Source organism: Ailuropoda melanoleuca, chromosome 15, assembly GCF_002007445.2.
Source record: "Ailuropoda melanoleuca isolate Jingjing chromosome 15, ASM200744v2, whole genome shotgun sequence".
NCBI classification, from domain to species: Eukaryota; Metazoa; Chordata; class Mammalia; order Carnivora; family Ursidae; genus Ailuropoda; species Ailuropoda melanoleuca.
Window position 1 is genome coordinate 85,098,869 of NC_048232.1, and position 22,901 is coordinate 85,121,769.

Below are 22,901 nucleotides of genomic sequence, written 5' to 3' on the forward strand. Positions count from 1 at the left end.
CCTGTCAAGCTGGCATTACTGTCAGCCCCAGTTCACAGATGAGCAGCTCAAGCCGAGGCAAGTTAAGTGACCTGAATGCGATCACGCAGCCACGAGGCGACAAAGTGGCTGCCTTGGTGCCTGCCTCCAGAGCGGGGACTCTAAAGGGAGTCGTGGTCTCCGAAAGCTCAGCAACCTTCCAAGCCTGGAGCAAGGGTATCACTTATAGAAATGCAAATATGACAGGGACTCCCACAGAGCCTCCGCTGATTTTTTAAAAGAATTCTGTCGACAGAAAAATGTTGTCGAACACTCATTCTAGAAAATCTTCACTAGGTCTAACATTCACCTCATTGCACAAAGCACAGGTTCTTCCTCAAAGCCACGTGCATCGTACACAATATGGGAGTGACAAAGGCGGCTCTCTCGAGAGCGTGGGCTATTTCAGAGCTGAGTTACCAGGTATTTACACACGATACTCACTCCTCTTTTAGCTTGATTTGGTTTCTTCTTTATGAGAGAGGACACCTCTGCCAAAAAATAAAAAGTAGAAAGTCAGCCCAATAGAAATACACAATTTTTCTATTTTTAGTGTACCTTTAACAAAATCTTAAGACACTGCATATCATTATTTAAGAGACTGTAACATTTTCCACATGGCTTTGTCACCCAGGAGGCTCAAGCATATCAGTGTACTTCACATTAAGAGCTTGGTTAAATGGAGTTTCTCGGTATTTCCAAGTAGTATCCAAACTCAGAGAAAACGTTTTCTGCATACCACACTGAAGAGAGAGAGAGCCCGGCCTGGCCCCATATAAAGCTTTCTTCAGGAGCACTTCTTATGTACATCAGAACAAGCTCTACTAAGATCTGCTCTTCAAAAACTGTTAGAATTACTTAAAAATATTAAGTTAGCCAGGCATTATGTATGCAACTAAAGCAGTGATGTTTTTTCACCTTGACTTACGTACAGATTTTATCTATTAATCAATACAAATTATGAAGCATTCCATTATTTTAGTAGCAGTACCTTCTAAATTGTACGAAAATATATGATGCTTTAAGAGAGAGTTCCTTAAAAATTGTTTTCTGGGTAAACTTTAATCATAGATTATATATTCTATGTTTACGAGATTCAGTAAGAATAAAATTTTAACTTTTTTCTTACGAAGATGAGAATGTGGTTTAATAGGAAAAGACAGCATAAAACCACAAACAACGAAGATTCAAATCTAGCCCTAATGAGAATTTAACATCATTACATTTCAAGTGTGAAAGAGATCTACGGAAGTTTCTCTTTCCATCGCCTCCTTCTGGATGCGCGTGGCAGTAGTCACACAATCTGCCCCCAACCTCCCACAAGGCTGTTAACGCAGGATGAAAATACCCGAACATTTCTAATAGCTTAGCTGTTTTTCGCCCAAGTACTTGCTTTCCAATTAATGCCACGTAATATGCACTGATTTCAGGATGTAATTCTCTGATAACGAAACATTAAAGATCACTGTAAAATCAGAAAGACAAGAAAATACTAGGAGTTCTTGAGTCAACGGGAATGACGGGGCTGCTCTGCCCTCTGCTCACACTGGGAACAAACCAGCAAAACACAAATGAGCAAATCAACGGCACCAACAGCAACTTCAGGCAGGCAATTCACGGGCCTCAAGCTGGCTGAAATGGAACGGCATTTTTTCACTCAATAAAATCTTATTAATAGATTAACGGTCACGATGCCGTATTAAGTCTACAAAATTTTTGTCTTAATGAATCTTACTCTCTAAATCAGAACGTGGAGTCATAGGCCTATTACCTAAAGCAGCCTTCGTTGGTGCATTAAGACCTTCCACGCTCGGTCCTCGCTCTGGTCCGCCTGAAAGGTAAATATACTATTAATGTAGAAAACACACTCCTCAAACGCGCTTTGAATGTGTAATAAATTGTACTTTCTCGGTTCCACATATCTTGCCCCATTTTGCCAGATTGTTTTTCTGTCTAGTTCCATATTCTATTTTATCATGATAAGAATTTTGATTAAAAAAAAGAATTTTGATTTAAAAGTCCACTGAAACAGAAGTATACTTTTTATCCAGTTGCTTTATTGGATAAAAATGTTAGTGGTCTCTAATTATTCGAAATTCTACCTTATGATCTGGTGTTGTAAAATGAATTGCTCTGAGATACCCAGTACATATGTGGATTATACACCCAATATATGTTAATATTTGTAAATTACAACGCCAATCTTATCAGTGATAGAAACCTAAATTTCCAGGTGCCAGGAAATCTGTGCTGTTTTCTAATTTGCCTAAAAAATGATTAGGAAACTCTATTATGTCTTCATTTAAAAAATATTTTGTTATCTTAATTTTACTTTAAAAATGAATAAACAAGGGGCGTCTGAGTGGCTCAGTCGGTTAAGCATCAGCCTTCGACTCAGGTCATGATCCCAGGATCCTGGGATCGAGCCCCACAGCAGGCTCCCTCCTCAGGGGGGAGCAGGCTTCTCCCTCTCCCTCTGCCTGCTGCTCCCCCTACTTGTGCTCTCTCTGTCAAATGAGTAAATAAAATCTTTTAAAAAATGAATAAATAAAATGCAGTCTATCCAGGCCACGGGATATTACTTGGTCAGAAAACGGAATGAAGTCCTGACACCTGCTACGACATGGCTAGACCTCGAAAACATGATGCTAAGCTCAAGAAGCTGGTCACAGAAGGCCCGACACCGTAGGATCCCATCGAGATGAAATGTCTACAACAGGCAAATCCTTAGTGACAGAAGCAGACTGGCGGTTGCCAGGGCTGGGGAGCAGGGCAGAATGGGGACTGTTCACGGGTACAGGTTTTCTTTGGTGGCTGCTGAAAATGTTCTGGAGAAAACAGTGTCGATGGTGGCACAACTTTGTGAATACACAAAAACCACTGAACTGAAGAGTTTAAAAAAGGGTAAATTTTATGATGTATTGAATTTTATGTCAATAAAGCTGTTATTTAAAACATGGCAGGCCTGACAGAGATTTAGAGGAAACATATCTTATAAGTTTTTCTTTATTTTTAAAAATTTGTTTGGGACGCCTGGGTGGCTCAGTCGGTTAAGGGTCCAACTCTTGATTTTGGCTCAGGTCATGATCTCAGGGCTGTGAGATCAAGTCCCATGTCAGACTCTGTGCTGAATGTGGAGTCTGCTTAAGATTCTCTCTTTCCTTCTCCCTCTGTCCCTCCCTGTTCGTGTGCTCTCTCTCAAAAAAAAGATTTGAGAGAGGGCACACACCAGGTGGGGGGAGGCAGAGGGAGGAGAGAGAGAATCTTAAGCAGACTCCCCGCTGAGCAAGGAGCCGATCCCAGGACCCCAAGATCATGACCTGAGCCAAAATCAAGAGTCAGCCACTTAACCGACTGAGTGACCCAGGAGCCCCTGTAAATATTTAAAAGGTAAACTCTACTTAAGGCATTGGAGTAGGCAAAGCAGGATGAGTGAGAACAATGGCATTTTGTGGAAAAAGGGCTGACTACACATTTCTTATTACCTACCACGGGCCAGGAACTGCTGGGCACTGGAGGAATGCCAGGGAATAAGGACACTTAGGCAGAGGATGTCAGGTCCCACATTCCATTGGTCACAATTCTTTTGATCTCCCTTTTCATTATGTAACCCTTAAGTTGACTCAAGACTGCACCCTGTCGCCCCACACTGACAAGGGAAATGCTGGGCTCAGCCTGGAGAGCTGAGAGCTGCTGGTGAGACTCTGGTGGGGAACCGAGGAGGAAATGCTGCTGCAGGGGGCAAGGGGCGGTGGCATTCTAAACAATAAAGCCTTCAGGAGGAACTCTTCAGGTGAGAATGTAGATTTTAAAATATTTACAACAGGGAAGCCTGGGTGCTTGGTTGCTTGAGTGTCCAACTCTTGGCTTCGGCTCAGATTGTGATCTCAGGGTCATGAGATAGAGCCCCACATGACCTCGGGCTCCGCACTCAGCAGGGAGTCTGCCTGAAGATGCTCTCTCCCCTTCTGCCCCTGCCCCACCTGCACACGAGCACACTCTCTAATAAATAAATAAATCTCAAAAAAATAAAATATGTACAATAACAAGATCTTGTTCTGCGTGTAGTTACCTTTGTCTCCTGGTAGTAAAACAAACGAGACACCTGGACTCCAGAGGGTGCACGGGCTTCCGTGGCATGTGAGCTTCAAGGCCTTTTATGCTAATTAGTTGTAAGAACAGCATTCACATTGTCTTCCGTACTCTGGGAGGTACAAAGTCTGCCTTTTCTCTGCGTTAGTCAGGACTGTGTCGGGATTATTTTGTCTTACCGATCAAGGGCTCAGGCAGACTCTTTATCTTAAAAAACCACCTCTCCCTGGAGTTGCTCAAAGCCCATGAGCTAATGGGGGAGGGTCATTCCCAGAACCAAGGTGCCTCACTACAAGCGAGACCAGACGCAGAAATGTGGTAGTGGCCGGAGTGCCTGTGGGGTGGACGTGGCCTCTTAACAACAGGCCCTCGAGCAGAAACTCCAGGAGGCAGGCAGCCACATGGCTACCAGGGGGCAGATCCCCACTGCAAGCAAAACATAAAGAAAACACAGGAAAGAACCAAGGGGCCGGTGTGGCTGCAGTGTGGTGCGGGTCTAAGGAACTGAAAAGCGAAACGCCACTTAAGAGATGTGTTCTTAGCAAGCATTTAGGGTTCGTACGCACAAAAAATGAAATGTGCAAAAAACCCCACAGGTTGCCCATCATACCAAACCCAGCCATGCCAGGGTCCTTCGCATATTAAGGAAACAAGCTTTTCATTTACATACAGACTGCAAGCGTTTATCACTTGTCATTAAACCATTTCTTCAGAACAGAAATGTTGTATTTCTAACAGATTTGTTAATCTCTTCCTCTCACGAGGCTTGAATATGCACAGAAAAGCTTCACCCGTGTTTCTTCTAGTAACCTCATATTTTCATGATTTATATTTAAGTAAACCAACTGAATTTAGGTTGATGTAAAGAGTAAAGAAGGAATTCTGCTTTATTTTCTTATTTTTTCCAAAATGCTAGACACTTTTCCCAATCCCATTCACTCACCGTCCCCAGGATGCAGAATGTTCCCATCCTGGTTTGCTGATAGGTCGACTCCTAAGACCAGTAACATTAAAAACAGGCATCCTAAAATCTGCTGTTTGATGGAATCTCAGACATTCCTACCCTTTTACCTAGAATTCAGTACACATGAAGCGACTTTTCCTTCCAGCATGCTCCCCGACCCCACTCGCACAGAGACCTGAATGACCACTGTTCTAAGACTCTCTTCTCGATAAATACCAGTCACTCTCCAACCCTCCAGTAAAACCCTTGCCAGAAAGTGTCTCAAAAATCTTAGTCATAAAGCTGGTTGAATGTTTGGTTCTTCCTATTACACGAAGTTCCCAAAAGGAGTTCCAGGCTCAGTTTATAACAGCCCACGCTTCTGGCGCCACAGCCCAGGGGTGTCCTGCACAGCCGTCAAATGGTGCCGTTAATTTACACGAACTTTCTGGCTAACAAAAAATGTTCGATCTTAAAACAGAAAAAGTTGAGGTCTTGATCCTTGTTATTCAAGTGATTTTTTTTAAATGCAAGCAATTGATGTAAGTATATTTACAATAAATATAATGCCGGAACGCCTGCCTGCGACAGTCAGTTAAGCGTCCAACTCTTGGCTTCGGCTCAGGTCAGGATCTCAGGGTCCTGGGATCGAGTCCTGCATGGGGCTCTGCTTGAGATTCTCTCTCTCCCTCTCCCTCTCCCCCTCCTGCTCGTGCACGCTCTCTCTCCCTCTCAAATAAATAAAATCTTTTAAATAAATAAATAAAATCCTATAATAAAATCACCAAATGCAAATCATTAGGTATCAACTATTTACATGACCGTTTTTAAAACTGAAATCTTGTTTTCTGAGTATGGAAGTAACATATACTCATTACAAAAGTTCACTCATTTCACACATGGATCAAGTTGAAGGTAAAAGTACTTCATTCAGTAATTGCGCTCCCCAGTGAGCAATCTGGTATGTACCTTCCAGAATGTTTTCCGTGTGTATATGTTTTTGTTTCGTTTTTTATAAAGATGAGATCATATTCCCTGTTCAGTTAATTTTCCCCCCACTCTACCATCTACCAGCCCGACATGGGGCTTGATCCCACAACCCTGAGATCGCGACTTAACAGCTGGATGCTCAACCGACTGCACCACCCAGGCGCCCCAAGGATCTGATTTTCTATTCGTTTCACAGCACACCACTGAACCAAAGGAGAGCATTACAGGACAGTTCTGAAGACTACCTTCATTATTAGCTGGAGTGGTTTCCACATTCCTCGGTGGCAAAGAAGACGCTTCCGGTTGTGCCGATGCCCAGCCTGTGCCACTCGCCTGCTGCAAGGTGAGAAGAGTCATCGGTAAGCAAAGTGAGGAAAGTCACAAAAAAGTCAAAGCAGGGGAAAAGCTAGTAAGTTAACAGTCACCTTCTAAGTATCTTGGATTAGCGGAAAGGAAAGATAATATTAAAACATGTCTATTCTTTTTTTAAAAAAAGATTTATGTATGTATTTTAGAGAGAGAGTGAGTGTGTGCACGTGGGGGGGGAGGGGCAGAGGGAGAGAGAGACAGACAGAACCTGAAGCAGCGACCCCGCTGAGCGCAGAGCCTGATGCGGGGCTCAATCTCATGACCCACGAGATCGTGACCCAGCCGAAACCAAGAGTCAGACACTTAACCGGCTGAGCCACCCAGGTGCCCCAACCGCTCACTTATCTTGATGAGCACTGGGTAATGCACAGAGTTGTAGAATCTTTGTATTGTATACCTGAAACTAATATGACACTGTTGTGTTAATTATACTTCAATTACGATCACCAAATCATGATAAATCAGGTGGTGCCTGCCAGGCTTTTCTCCAGTAAAGGTACCATTTTCCCCCTCCCATCCCCTAGTCCTGAGAAGCAAGTCACCAAGTTTGCCCTGAGGGCAGAGCATCTATATATATGATTGAATTTTTCTGTAAGAAGATCATCCCTTCTCTTCGTTTGTTTATTTATTCAATCATCTATTTATATTAGTGTAGACTTGTGGGTATTTATTTTATTCTTTGGATTATAATCCAAACGGTCGTTACTTAGTTTGCTGTTGAAATTGTTCCAGCTTTGACCATTGGGAACTCTTTCGGGTTGGTTCCTGAGTGCTTTACACATGCCCTCCTCTATCTGCCACCCCCTCTGCCCAGCACTTCCTTACCTTCCAGCCCTACAAGACACTCCAGGCTCAGCTGCCCCAGCAGCCCCAGTCCTAAATCTGCCATTTCTCCTCAGGTAGTCCTAGTTCCTCTTGGCATCTAGAAATCAACATGGGGGTGCTGGGTGTGCCTGTCTCTGGGCCCCTCGGTGGACAGAGGCGGGTACTACTTCTGTGTGTGTAGTCACCCAGGGACACACACATATTTGTCACCAGTGCTCCATTGTGTGGGTCTGCGTGTGTGTGTGTGCGTACAGAGAGATACTAAAATAAAGGTGAGTTCATAGAATACTAATTCCAACACTTGTGCACATCAAACTGTTCCTCTCTCTCTTCCTTTTAGCCTGTCGTTTCTATTCCTAACACTTCTCAGCTACCAGTCATGCATATTCCATACCTTGCTCTATATTAAACAAGAGGTACAGGGGCGCCTGGGTGGCTCAGTTGGTTAAGCCTCTGCCTTTGGCTCAGGTCATGATCCTGGAGTCCAGGGATCAAGCCCCGTCTCGGGCTCCCTGCTCAGCGGGGAGTCTGCTTCTCCCTCTGACCCTCCCCCTCCATACTCTCTCTCTCAATAAATAAAATCTAAAAAATAAAAATAAACAAGAGGTGCAGATTGTGACAGAATACCTCATTTTTTCTTTTGCTTTCTGTTCCCTTCTTGTTTGGTAACGACTTCTAGTAACTGCTTTGTCAATGAACATGTATGTGCACATTATAATTACCAAAAAAATCAAGGGTCAGCAACTGATACAACTTGATTCTGGCTCATTTACTGGAGGCTTGCTCGGTGCCAGCTCCTACTTCCTTGCGTCAGTACTGACTTCGTTCTTTTATTTAAGTGCAGAGCCCAACGCAGGGCTTGAACTCACAACCCTGAGACCAAGACCTGAGCTGAGATCAAGACTCGGATACTTAACCGACCAAGCCACTCAGGCGCCCCCTGCCTTCATCTTTCTATACTGCCCTGGCAGCTCGCTATAGATATACAACTAAGTTCTGGCTACTAAGATGCGAGCAGAAGTCATGTGCCCTACCGCTACTATTTTTTAGTAAAAGGATGGGGCACTTGCTTTCCTAGATACCTGCCCCCTTCCCATTGCTACACAAGGTCATGAACTGGAGCAGACACTTTGGACCGGGAGACGGAAGCCAACATATGAAGAAGAGCCAAATAAATCCCTCCCTCGGTCAACCCTGGACGACCGACTTCAGAAATGCTGATGCAAATTCATTTCTATCTTGTTTAAGAGACTGTATTTCAGGGTTGTTTCTTACAGCAGCTTAGCCTGTCTCCTAAGTGAAACATTTAAATATATACCCATTTAAATATATACACTTCGTAAATGTAAGAGTAAGCAGGCTTTACAATTGTATGAAGCATAACACATACCTCAGGAGAAGCATGAGAGGCAAAAAAGTCTTCCTCTTTTGGCGGAGGGGTCAGAGGCGGAACCACACAGCTATCCAGCCACAGCTAGAACCAAAACGTAAAGCACCACTTAGCCCTTCATCTGGCTTTAAAAGGTTTTATTTAATCATCCCACTCCCTTTCTAGAGATCTGTTTGCTGAAGATTGGTACTTTCTACTACTATACAGTCAGTAACAGGCCTATGCAGGGCCCCTGAGCACCTTCTAGTAATCTATCAATCCAGTTACTTTTGCATCCAAACCTTGAGGATATCAAGTACCAGATTCACAAGCCATTTCTGAAAAGGAGAAATCGAGGACTCAGTTTCTAAGTGCAGGTTCCAAAGTATGGCCAATCCTCATTAATAGTGGTTTCCACATTTGCAAATTCACCTACTTGCCATAATTTACTTGTGACCCCCAAATTGATGCTTGAGACATGTCTGCGGTCCTTCGCAGACGTGCGGATCCGCGAAGAATGTGAGCCACCCGAGGTACGCGTTCCCGGCTGAGGGAGAACGAGGGGTTGCTCTGCCTTCTTGCGTTAGGTCTCACACTGTAAGTGTCCTTTCTGTGGTCTACTTAGTGCCACGTTTTTCACATTTTTGTGCTTTGTTGGTGATTTCATTGTCTAAATTGGCCCCAAAGCCTAGTGCTTAAGTCCTACTTAGGGCTCCTAAGCACACGGAGGCTGTGATGTGCCTTATAGAGAAAATACGTGTTAGGTAAGCTTCATTCGGACATGAGTTATATATAGTGCTGTGGGCAGGGAGTTCAAGTATTAAATTTTATCTATTATCTGTTAAATGTTATTACATTAATATCCTATTAAGTATCACACACTTAGAGCTACATAATATATTCAATAAGGGGTCCTTAAGCAGAAGCACATGTAAAATAAGGTTACGTATTGCTCCGTTGAAGGAAACGTCGTGACCAGAAGCTTGTAGGAACCCAGCCCTCTATTTCCCCTGGGAGCAATGCTTCGGCATTTCCTAATTCAGGGCTCCCAGCAGCCTCACAGAGCATGACTTCCACGAACAATGAGAATCAGCTATAGGTTGTTTCCTTGCAAGAGAATCCTGTTAGAAAGTTTTACTATCTGGGATGGTTAAAACCACGTTTTTACTGAAATAAATGTTCATGTGAAGGAGACAACCCAACCCGTCAATGACTTACGTCCGTGCCGTGCTTCCGCGTCGCCTGGGAGGCCAGCGACTTGATTCTCTCCCGGTAGAGCTGAGCAGCGCGACTGTTGTACTTGGCGTTGGTGTCATTGGTGGCACAGCCGTGTTGATGGAAAAAGGAAGACTACGGAGGAAAATACACAAATTAATAGCAATACTGCATTAAATCTAACATGACCGAAAACATTACTTCATGTTATGAAGGATTTTTTGGAAAATACTAGTGAAAACAAAAGTAATTAAAGCACATAATTTACAAAAAAATTTAAACCACATAATTTAATATAAACTTTTTCTTGTAAACGGAATGCCTTCCACACATGCAACATTAATATTTTGGTAAAACTGGACACGAGACTCACATTACAAAATGAAATCACTGGCCCTTCGTTCCTCCATTAAAGCACCTCTCTCATTCTGGGTTATTTTGTTACTTCGGGGGACATTTTCCACTCCGGACTACTTTTCGTTCATGAGAAATTCATTTCAATTGGAATTCTACTAATTGAAACTGGTTAGGAGCTATGCTGACCTTCACCTTGCCCAGAACTATATCTTCATGAACAGAGACCACAGCATAAGCAAGGTGGTAAAACAAATGTTTAAACAATCAGAAGAAACCATGTTTAACTACCTCAGAAGGGTCCCTATTCAGACATGAATTACAGAATTCGTATCTTAATTCAAGTAGGCACTCTAAAAACCTGTATGAGCAACTCAGTTTGATTAATCAGATATACTGAATTTGTAAATGAAGTTTAACATATTTGAGGATCCTTATTTAGGTTTGTAAGGGGAGTTAAGGAAATCTGCTCTAAAACTGTAAGTTAACTGGACACTTAAGTTATTTTTTTACCCAGAAATTACTAAGCTAAGATGGGGATCCCGTTTGTCTTGTCCGTCACTGTAACCCCGCACCTAGCCCAGAGGTTTGTGTGGACTAGGTATTTCATAGACTTGGGGATAAACAAGTCACCAGGGCCATCCACTGCCGAGCCCTTCCGGACTTTGCTATCCGTCAGGGCCCCCCAAGCTCGTACATGCGAATACCGAGCTTCCTTCCTAGTCTAACACGGATTTATACAAGAAGGGAAATAGCATGTCTAAGGTGAACTTACTGCATTAGCATTTCCTCCAACCTGCATGCATCGCAGCTGAAACCAAGACCAGTTAGAGTCCAGCTCAGTAGATCTAAAGGGAAAGAATATTTGCAAACATTAACACATTTTCCCCCCAGAATCAGGCCACTACACTTTAGAAAACAAGAGTTCCATGAGTTGGGGCGCCTGGGTGGCACAGCGGTTGGGCGTCTGCCTTCGGCTCAGGGCGTGATCCCGGCGTTATGGGATCGAGCCCCCACCAGGCTCTTCCGCTATGAGCCTGCTTCTTCCTCTCCCACTTCCCCTGCTTGTGTTCCCTCTCTCGCTGGCTGTCTCTCTGTCGAATAAATAAATAAGATCTTTAAAAAAAAAAAAAAAAAAGAGTTCCATGAGTTTCAGGGTCCTGAAGACTTCTAAGTTTGTGTTAACAGTGACATGCGATGCTGGGTCTGCAGGGTGCATGATGGCTGTGCCGGCAGCTCCTGGCCGTTCTCATCCTTCCTAGCAGCCAAGTCTCCAGGTGTGGGGGGGAGGTGGCCGCCCGCTCCTCTCCACGCCTGACCACAGACGGGCCAGGCCAGGCCAGCAGGACCTTGCGCTGCACGGACTCCAGCCAGCTTCTCTTCTAGGGCGCAGGGACATGACAAGCTTCCCAGGGCCGCTGGAACCATTGACTCGTGGCCCCGCATCCTCAGTGGCTTCTGATCTAAAAATTGGTAACGTGTCTCTGCTCAAAATAGATGTACTGTTCCGAATTTTTCAGATCAGCTATCCATTTGTCCAGTGTGACCCCTAACGGGAGCCTCCGGGATGCTCACAGCCTTATCACTGGGTGGAAGGGACCTACCCAATGTCACCACCATCAGGGAGAGGAGAAAACTCAGGATTTAGTGCTCTTAAAGGGAAAACTTAAGTGTCTTCCCCCCTATCACACCTTAGCCCTACTTATCTGTAATCTGAGACAAGATCAGGGCAGGGGAAAGGCAATAACTGTATTTCTCAACAATGAAAGTTCACTGAGTGATTACTGTACATGAAGATACATACGACGATGTTAGAAGTCTTTATATCAAATCCACAGGTATGAGCAAAAAGCAAAGCTGTCCCATGTTCAACAACAGCTTGTCCTACGCTAACTGTAAGGAATGTGGACATTTTTAATGGGTACAGGCGGAGTACCCTGTACAAAATAGGAAGGTAGAAAGAAGCTTCAGATGCACTAAAGGCCTCCTTTTATGCTGCCCTTCCACATCCTAATTTCCACACCTTTTTGTACTGCTTAACCTTTGTAAATGTTAGAATGTTGTTTTGAAGCCAACAGCTACGTTAAGAATAATAATACATATTATTATCACACATCCATATGACAAATCCACTTCATGGTGATACACAAAAAGGACAATTTAATCCACCCTTTACAAGCAACAGATTTCCCAAAGGCAAGAATAAAATCTTATAGAACTTGAGGACCAAGCAATGTGACTGAATCATATATCCTGTTCTGAAATCTTTTTTCTGATAGATCTTGCTCAGTCCCATTTTCATGGCTCTCCCTCAGTCCCAGTCGGATGCCAGCCCCATCCCACTCTGTCACAGGGTGGCAGTTACCAGCACGGCCGGCCTCTGGAGACCGACTGAGAGAGAATAAATCTCACCTCTGCCATGACTCGCTGTGTGACTTTGGAGAACTTACTGAACCTCTCTGTGCCTACCTTCCTCACGTGCAAAGCAGTGATCATTATAATATGATCTATTTCATTCTTGTAGGAATCAAATAAGCTAATATCTAGAAAGTGCCTGGCTCATGGTAAATCCCATATGGTTAAAATTCTCCTCATCACGGGGCGCCTGGGTGGCTCAGTCATAAAGCGTCTGCCTTCGGCTCAGGGCGTGATCCTGGAGTCCTGGGATCGAGCCCCACATCAGGCTCCTCTGCTGGGAGCCTGCTTCTTCCTCTCCCACTCCCCCTGCTTGTGTTCCCTCTCTCGCTGGCTGTCTCTATCTCTGTTGAATTAATAAATAAAAAATCTTTAAAAAAAAAAAATCAGGGCCTATTCCCATTTAAAAAACAACAACAAAAAAAAAAAACAAAAAAAAACTAACTACTCCTGACCTGGCCTGCCAGGGATTCTCTCTCATTATGCTGGAATTTCAAAATAAAAGGTTTTGATGCCAACGGATTGTGACAACGGATTCCTCCTTAAGAGGAAACTTCACTGCTCCTGAGTGCCCGACATGAGGAGGTGACTTACTTTAGGTTATTTTACCTGTAATTTAGATTAAGACGTGTGAAAGGTAATAGTCTGTGACAATGCTAAGAAAACAGTAAAGCAGGGGAAGTAAGAACAGTTGAAGAATTAGTGTCCCTTTGACAAAGTAGCTCCTGTTAGCCAACTAGGTAAATGAGAAAACAGGTTTCCACGACCTCTACAATCCTTATGAGTCAAGATAGGACCTCCTTAAAACTGCATGAATTGGGGGCGCCTCGGTGGCTCAGAGTCATTAAGCGTCTGCCTTCGGCTCAGGTCATGATCCCAGGGTCCTGGGATCGAGCCCTGCATCGGGCTCCCTGCTCAGCGGGAAGCCTGCTTCTCTCTCTCCCTCTGCTTATGTTCCCTCTCTCTCTGTGTCTCTCTCTGTCAAATAAAAATCTTTAAAACAAAACAAAACAAAACTGCATGAATTCGGGGCTCCTGGGCGGCTCAGGTCATGATCCCAGGGCCCTGGGATTGAGGCCCACATCAGACTCCCTGCTCTCTCTCTGCTTCTCCCTCTGCCCCTTCCCCCCTCGTGCTCACTTGCGCTTTCTCAAATAAATAAATAGTATTAAAAAAACTCTGCATGAATTAGCTTCACTAATGGCTGCCAAACTCAGTATTTTTTTGTTAAGTAGAACATTTAAATAGATTTTAGAAATCAGAAGGAATCTCACCAAATAAACATGACGAAGTTATCATGTAATGAAACATTTTAAATGGAATTTTATCCATTTACCACAATTAATCCAGACATTTCCTTGCAGACAAGCCCGGGAACAGCTTCCAGGCAGCCAGCTGTTTGTAACTGGCCTGAGTGCTTAATAGGAGGCCATGCCTTCCTACGCTCACACCACAAAACGGTTCTCCCCTCACATCCACTGGGCAGGTACCCAGATGATTCGGCCCTTCACTCAAGGGAAGGAAACGGAAACATGGAGAGGGAAGGAGCACAGGCAGAGGCGGTCCGGGATGGTGACGGGGGTGCCCTCTCTCCTAACGCCCCCTGGGCACTGCCAGGCCAATGTCTGGGGGACCCGCTGCGCCCACGGCCCAGCCTGCCTGCATTCGCTCTTCAATGCCTCAGCAGTTAAGGACAGGCTCCAGCCTGGCAGTCAAGACCCTCCACAAGGTCAGCCGAATCTTTGCCCTTGGAATCCTTCATCACCTCATTTTCCTATGCATATAAAAATTAGCCACATTTCCCTCTTTCCAGCCTCTAAACCTTTCCTTAAAGTCTGAGTGCTGACCTCCTTTTCCCTGCCTTGTTTCCATTATCAAAATCTCACCAAAACTTCGAAGCTCATTGCAAGTGTCACTTCCTCCTTTCAACTTGGACTAATCTTCCTCAGAAGTAGATGTGGTCCTGCTTCCATGTCCTGGATGGCACCTGACAGTCTGTCCTCTTGTTCATGCTGTTTTTAAGCCTGTCCCTGCCCCCTCAGCCCACTGCAGGGAGGACGAGATTCCATTCATCCTTCATAAACTCATGAAATGCTTAACAGTGAACTTGAGGAGGAACAGAGCTGCAGAGAGGGGAGCACGGCCAGGTACAGCTGCCCCAGGAGCTAAGGCGCAGAGGTCAAGCCCCAAGAGGCGCTGGGCTGGGGCCAGGCCGGTTACACCCACTCTGCTCCAAGTGGCGGCTGGCCGTTGCCGTGGACGCCTAACCCACCTCTCCCTTGTTGGTTGGCAAAGGCAACAGTACATCAATTTTTTCCTTTGTACAACTGTTGACCCGAAATTCTACTTTCAAAGAAAAAAACCCCAAATCTCCATTTAAATAAACATTCCACTCAAGCCAAACTGTGCATCTGTTCATGCCTGGGGAGCACCACGGTGAGCTTGGGAGTGTGTGCGGGTGTGTATGTGTGTGTCTGGCAGCGGGGGAGAGAAGAGGAGAAAGGGATTCAAGAGGAAGGACTTCTTACTTTATGAACTTTGGAACTGCTTGGATTTTTTTTCCCATTGAGCTAGTATTTGTAATTGTTTTAACCAATAAAAAATGCCTAAAGAGCAAACCTCCACCTCTTAAAAACAAAAACCCTACCCTTATCATCCTTGACTTACGCTTGCCCAACTCCCAGACAGCTGTCCTCCAGTTATATGGGATTTTTTACACAACTGTTTCTGAATCATTTATAAACACTGTGATTCATAGTTATATTCATCTGACGTTTTAAAGGCTAGTCATTAAACCTGCGGCAGCCCAAGCAGACTCTGCTGTCCAGCCTCATCAGGCTTCCGGTCAGTCCCTCCCGCACCCGGTCAGTCCTTCCCTCACCCGGTCAGTCCTTCCCTCACCCGGGAACACGTCAGATTTCCTGGAGTGGTTTAAACTGAGGTTTGCTTTGGTGGTGAGGCAAAGGGAGGCCCAGATCATAATGGGCGGAACTCGGCAGAGAGGAAGAGGGAAGAACAAAGGAAGACAGCCAATTATGTATTGTCTTATGTTCACTAGTAACAACCGCTCGGGGACTGGACAGGGGTGGGGGGGAAGTGTATTAAAAAGAAACTTGCCATAGCAAGTAAATAACCTCAACACTAAAAAAAAGAGACAAGGGGCGCCTGGGTGGCTCAGTCGTTAGACGTCTGCCTTCGGCTCAGGGCGTGATCCCGGCGTTCTGGGATTGAGCCCCACATCAGGCTCCTCTGCTGGAAGCCTGCTTCTTCCTCTCCCACTCCCCCTGCTTGTGTTCCCTGTCTTGCTGGCTGTCTCTCTCTGTCAAATAAATAAATAAATAAATAAATAAATAAATCTTAAAAAAAAATTAAAAAAAAAAAAGAGACAAGAACAGGGTAGTATATTCAAAATATTCTGGGACCAGTATCTCTAAGAAAAAAGAAAAGACAAGAAATGGATAGATACTCTGAAACCAGGAAGAACACACAAAAGGACTCCCTTTTCTAATTAATTACTATGGAGTTATACAGCTATAAATATTTAGCCCATCATGCCTCCATGAACTGATTTCTGAAAAAAGAACTCATGAAAGTACAACAGAAAGGTTTTTTTAAGGGGCGCCTAGGTGGCGCAGTCGTTGGGCATCTGCCTTCGGCTCAGGGCATGATCCTGGCATTCAGGGATCGAGTCCCACATCAGGCTCCTTTGCTGGAAGCCTGCTTCTTCCTCTCCCACTCTCCCTGCTTGTGTTCCCTCTCTCGCTGGCTGTCTCTCTCTGTCTAATAAATACATAAATAAATAAATAAATAAATCTTTAAAAAAAAAGGAAAGGTTTTTTTAGGTTAATATATTAAAAAAGAAAATTAAGCTATTATTTGTACTATATAGTTTTTATGTCATCATATAAAATATCTCATCACAAATTATAATTGATTTTACCCTATAGGAACTAATGCTTTCTTTTAAAGATTTTATTTATTTATTTGACAGAGAATGAGTGAGAGAGAGAGCACAAGCAGGGGGAGCAGCAGAGGGAGCAGCAGGCTCCCCACTGAGTGGGGGGGGCGCTCAATCACAGGACTCTGGGATCATGACCTGAGCCTGAAAGCAGACGCTTAACCGACTGAGCCACCCGGGCGCCCTGGAACTAATGCTTTTCATAGTAATCACATTGTATCAGTATTCCTTACGTCATAATATACAATAAAACCACTCGCCACAATCCCAAATAGCCTGCCTGCCTCCTTGGTTCCTTCCCTGAAAAAAGAAGTGGCAGGGGAACCGGTGAACTGGTTGGAGGGGGTCAGCGATAATGGAGATCTGAGCCAGGGCTGCTCAGGGGTGCCCTGCAGAACGTGTCCTGGCCAGGGCCCATGGGGGATGAAGTGCAGGCTTTGCTTCCAAGTCCTGAGCCTCCCTAGGGATCCTTTTGCTATTTCAATTTATTGTACTTCCCACAAGGGCACTTCAGCCCCTCACTGGACTGCGGGGCTGTGCCCAAGGAAGTACACACCAAAGCCCCATCGAGGCTACTACCAGGCTGAGCAGAAGATACATTCTCTCCAGGAGGAGCCAATGCAGCCCAGGTCTGCAGATAAATAAAGACAGACTTTCTTTTTGCAAGCATGAACTTGTCACTAAAATTCATACAAAAATCACTCACTCAGGCTTTGTGAGATCAGTGACCCTGGGAGCCAGGGCTGCAGGACTGTGCTGGACGTATACCCACGCTATAATGAGGGCTTCTCGCCCTTTGCATCAGCTCTCCTCCTGATGGGGCGTGTGCCAGACCCACACACCCCGATCCTTCTCTATCACGAATGTGTCATAGTAAGATTCCTGAGCTGCCGGCTATTACAAGGTGATAAAGGGAGAACAATGTCTTGAATCCTCCATTCTGACTCCGTCATCAGCACTGCGGCCCCAGGTCCCTGACACAGAGCTCTGCAGAACAGTAACTAAGAGAAAATAATTCATTTTCCCTGTTCACCTAATTAGGAAGACTTAAATCTCTATAACTCATAGCCAGCCTCTCATTCTACTTGATGTCAAAGCAAACATGAAGGAAAAAGGGGGGAAGGAGCTGTGTAACCAAAGGATCACTCCCACCCACGACGAGAGAAGACTCACTTACCGAATAAAACTCAAGTGAACGCCCAGTGACCGGTGTGACCCTGAACAGTCGATGCAAAGAAACACCCCGTAGGTTACACTCGCCCAGCTGGGATTCTTGGCACCACAATCAAAACACACCTGAAAGAAAATTTCAAAATTTGGTTATTAATTAATTCATATTAGCCAAACGAGCCCTCTTACAGGATACAATACAGGGTTTACCTTGAAAGTGGCCTCACCTTTCCACTTTTAAACTGGTTTTTACAAAATATCTCACCTACAGGCACCTGGATGACTCAGTTGGTTAAGCGTCTGACTTTGGCTCAGGTCATGATCCCAGGGTCCTGGGATCCAGCCCCGCATTGGGTTCCCTGCTCCGCGGGGAGCCTGCTTGTCCCTCTCCCTCTGACCCTCCTCCCTGCTCATGCTCTCTCTCTCTCAAATAAAAAAAATCTGACCTCGAATTTTTTAAATCTCAACTTTCAATTTTTTTATTATCATATTATGTATAATTTTATCGTATTAATTAAGCATCAACCGGGCTCCTACCAGGCACGTGCACACTAGCCAGGACGTCCCCCTGCTGGGAACGCTCAAGGCCTTGTGGCCCTCCAGACGGTGGCTCTGCACCAGAGGCAGCACTCACGCATCTCCCGTCCCCAGCCAGACGAGACGGCAGGTGCGGAACCCCCCCTCACTGGGCAGGGTGGTCTGTGACCAATAATAACACAGCAGTGCCAGTAGGTCATTTCTGAGATTAAGTTACCAAAGACACTGTGACGTCCTTTCTGCCTCTTGCTATCTCTCTCCCTTGGATCACTGGCTCTGGAGGAAGCTAGCCACCATTCTGGAGCACTCGAGAGCAGCCCAGCGGAGAACCTCAAGTGTGAGGAACTGAGGCCATGAGTCCGACAGCCAGTGAGGAGCGGAGGCTGGCTGAGCTCCACATGAGTGAGCTTCTGAGCGGGAGCCCCAGGCTTCAGAGAGGGCAGTCCCAGCTGAAAGCTCGATGGCAACCTCAGGAGACCCAGGGCCTTCCTCCCTCAACACTGACTGAAGTCACACGTTCCTCATCTGACAGCACCTGACAACAGGAGCACAAAACAACTTTAAAATATACAGAGTTTGTCACGGAAATCAGTATTTATAATTAATTAAAGTCAGAACAACAGAATAGCAAAAATTCCACTAGTAAGAGAACACTTCATTTTTTTTTTCCAGAAAAAGAGCCCTATATTTTAGATACACTTTATAGACAGAGCCACCTATGTGAAGGTTCTTCCAACTCTAGTCATCAAGAAAGATCTGGCTTCCGGCCTCTTGAGGGCGACACCAAAGTGAAAACATGAGCGGACTGTCCAAAGCCCCTCACCATGAGGGGCTCACATTAAGCATGCACGAACAGTGGGGCTGGAGAGACAACGGACACAGAAGGTGCCAGTCCATTCACTTTGGTGTTATCGATTGCTGGCTGTATGCCAGACCATCATGGCAGGCACTGAGCTATCCAGAAATATCTAGCCTCACAGATCCCACAAACACTTGCCGAGTCCCTACCCCCTGCCAAGCCATGTGCGGGCCTTATGCATGTAAGGTAAGGAATCCCCTTCCATGGGACACCACACAGTGTGACCAACTCTGCCCAAGGTGCTGTCCCTCAGCAAGAGGCCATCTGAACCCCCCACTCACTCAACTAAGAGTCGTGCACTCACTACCAAGTAAGTATCCGGGACGCACAAAGCAGACATACAGAGGTAGCTCAGGAAGGTCGTCCCACACGGAGCCCACAGCTTAGCAGGAAAGACAATTAGTTATAAGTTGAAAGTTGGAAGCAAGGACAGGATACAGAAAGTTTTCCAAAAAAAAAAGAGGTCCAAGAGGCAACTGAAATCACAAGAATAGAATCTTCAATGGCAGTAAGTGACAAAAGCCTATGTAGGAAGTGGCCCTGTGGAGGGAGGTGACGACAGAGATGGTGCAGAGCCTAGAACAGGTAAGACTGAGACTCACTCCTGAGGTGGTCTGGGGCAAGGCTGAGAAGAGAGCAGAGAGCCTTCTAACCATGCCGGTCTCAGCACCCTCCTGACCCGCCAGCTAGGATGAGGAATTGCCAGAATGTAGCTCCAGTCCGGGGGCCCTCCTGTGCACCTGAGCTGAGCACGGAGCCTGCACCAAGTACTCGCTGCACGCAAATACAGGCCGGTGGGATAGTTCCGAGGGGTGGTGGAGATCAGGAACTGTGGGGCCTGAGTTCAGGAGGCGCTAAGAAACCCAAGTCTGGCTCTCACGAATGCCGGAGGACGAGGCTGTGCTCTAAGAGTGGGGACTGCACTGTTTCGACAGGCAACCCCAAACCTAAGTTGAGATATGGTTTTCTAAGCAGAGGATCGCTTCCTATGGTGATGAAAAATAATGCCTTTGGGGCACGTGGGTGGCTCAGTTGGACTGTTGATTTTGGCTCAGGTCACGGTCTCAGGGTTGTGAGATCAAGCCCCATGGTGGGCTCCACACTGCTTAAGATTCTCTCTCTCCCTTTCCCAGTTTTTTTGCCTAATGATGAGAACAAGTACTAGAGAAACAACAGCTAATGCTGAGTGTTTATTCCGTGTCAGGCACTGCTGCTGACCAACCGGACCACTGTAATGTCCCTATAAGGAGGTATTATCACTTCCCGCATGGAGGCCAGCTTCTGAAGGGCGTGTGTGTGACCTGTGCGGCTGCCCACCGCCCCACACTTAGAAAAGCCCATGGTTGCTTAATGCTCCGCTGTCTCATCTTGACGTTCTCAACACTTTTTAAACAAGGGCCCTGCATTTTCATCTCACACATTTTGTATTCTCTGCAAATTATGTAAGTGCAGTTTTCATCCCCGTTTTAGAGAAAACTGAGGACTTAGGAAGTTAAGCATCACCGTGGAGGAGCAGTATCTCAGGGACTAGACCCCAGGACGTGCGCCCCAGAGCTCACTCTTCACCCCTCACCACATTGCCTCTCACACGGCTTGGCTGGCCGGGCTGGCCGTTATCTGTCTTCCGCCCGCTAGACTGACAGCTCCCAGAAGGCAGGAGCCGGTCTCCCTCTCCATCGGTGGGCCCCACCGCTCTGCACAGTGCCCAGCGCACTGCAGGGGCTCAACGGATACTTGCTGACAGAGTAACTCAAGCAATCAAGCAATAAAACTAAGGAACACAGAGACAAGGAAGGATTTCTCAAACCAGAACACTGACCCTTCTGGGTTAAAACCTTGATCCAGAGTAAATATTCATCACCCGAGAGATAAAGAAGCCAGATAACATAGTCTAAAAGTAAACCCAGTTGTTTCTCTTGAAGTAACCCCCATCTGTGTGTCTTACAGCTCTCTTTTACAGCCCCTTCGGAAGAATGCTTCCTGTTCCCCAAACTCTTCCATATTATTAAAACTAGTTTTCATCTTTGCTTAGGTAATGGTTTCTTACTAACAATCAAATGAAAACTCTTAAGAAATGTAGCAGAGGACTGCGGAACATTACCGGAAAATTAATTTTTGCCCCGTGCTTTTATTAATCTTATTAATATAAAATTTTCTACAGGCGTGTTGTTCATCATAAAGATTGTAACAAAAAATGCCTGACGCTATTAAAGATTGGCACATGCAGGTACTGCTCTAAGTGCTTCTCTTGGATTTTCTCATTTAATCCTCCCAATAACACCCTGAGTTAGATCCTGCTCAGGCCTCCATTTCCAGAGGAGGAAAGAAGGTACAAAGGGGTCGGGTAACCTGCCCAAGGCAACACAGTCACCAGCAAGTCCACACAAATCCCTCAAAAGTGTCATAAAGACAAAGACTTCTTATTTTAAAGAGGGCGCCTTCCCTCTGGTGAATTCAAAGAGAACACACACTGGTTCTGAGATAAAGCAGACAAAAAATGTAACTTTTACGCTGCTAACTGCAGATCCTAATTTTGTCTATACAGCAACCACTCCCTATAAGCAGGTTATCTCAATTGAAAATCAAGAAAACAGCAAAGAAAATAGCACTAAAGAATTCTTGAAGCCTTTCTCCTGACTTTCCTACACTCATCAGACAACACCTCCAATAAACTTTTTCCTTTCTTACTCCTTGTCTGTAAAAATATGGGCTCCTTCCACCAAGACCTAAAGACATCTAATATAAAACTCAGGATCTTTCCATGCCATGATGTCATAGCTCATGACCATGATCATTAACAGCTGTTCACTTTGGAGGTGACGGTGGGGACCAGACAAACTCTTGTCACAGGAGGGGAGGGGAGAGTCCACGCTGACACACTGACAGCCCTTTGCACTCTCCAGGTTCCAGCCTGACCTGCAATCCTCGGTGGAGGGTGTCACTTTAGCCCGATGTGTCATCACAACATATCCAGCCAGTTGCGAAAAGTTGTAAAAGTCACAGAGGAGAAAACAACCTCTGAGATAAAAAAAAAAAAAAAAAAGGAAAAGGAAAACCGCAATCTCCAAAGAGACCCAAAGGGAAGACAGAGAGAGGGTAGGCGGTGGGCCTTCTTAACAAGAGAAAAGAGCTCGAAGCCATCACAGAGACCACTAAGTCGCTTTATCAGACAGGGAAACTGAGGCTGCCATCAAAGGGCACAGGGGACCAACCAGGCTCCAACAGGCACCCCAGAGGAACTTCAGAGGTCAGCTCCACCGTGCGGAGGGGGCCAGTCGAGCTTTCCCAAGCGCCCAGCGCTGCCAGCTGGAGTTTCTGGGCCGGTGCGTGCTTCCCAGCTGGGTCACAGGTGGCCTGCGGTGTCCACCCCGCTCACAGGAGCCCCCATGTGTGCTCCCCAGTCTTCTCTGGGGGGTTCCCGAGCTCGCCCCCAGCTCTCTCAGGAACTCACGGGGTCCACTCCTCCACCCCCAAAAGCAGCCCCCGTGTGTGCTCCCCCGCCGGTGTCAGGAACCATAAGTGTATGCCCCCCGCCCCCGGGACCCCCAGATGCTATCGCCTCCCGTCCCCAGGACCCCCAGGTGCCTGCCCCGCCCGGGACCCCGATGTGCGCCCCCTCCCCCTCTCCTTGCTGAGGCTGGGGGCGGCGCGCGGCCGGGACCCAGGCGAGGCCCAGGCGCCGCGGCCGCAAGTGCGACGTGTCACAGGCCGGGCCGGCTCCTCCTCCCGCGGCCGCGGCCACTGCCGCAGGGGGGGCCGCCCGCGGGTTCGGCACGGAGGCCCAGCC

The 22,901-nt window shown here is 46.1% G+C and overlaps 1 protein-coding gene across 1 annotated transcript in view; it reads right to left on the minus strand.

Annotated features, from left to right (window-relative positions):
• Positions 1-19,770, minus strand: part of ARFGAP3 (ADP ribosylation factor GTPase activating protein 3) — a 41,806-nt gene extending 22,036 nt beyond the window's left edge. Inside the window, exons 1-9 of the mRNA XM_034643690.1 lie at positions 19,717-19,770; positions 18,473-18,541; positions 17,726-17,844; positions 10,951-11,023; positions 9,825-9,956; positions 8,628-8,711; positions 6,289-6,379; positions 1,790-1,849; positions 463-509 (exon numbers count right to left, since the gene is read on the minus strand). Coding sequence (XP_034499581.1) covers positions 463-509; positions 1,790-1,849; positions 6,289-6,379; positions 8,628-8,711; positions 9,825-9,956; positions 10,951-11,023; positions 17,726-17,844; positions 18,473-18,541; positions 19,717-19,770 — 729 coding nt within the window. The remainder of the gene's footprint in view (positions 1-462; positions 510-1,789; positions 1,850-6,288; positions 6,380-8,627; positions 8,712-9,824; positions 9,957-10,950; positions 11,024-17,725; positions 17,845-18,472; positions 18,542-19,716) is intronic.
• Positions 19,771-22,901: the final 3,131 nt, after the last annotated feature.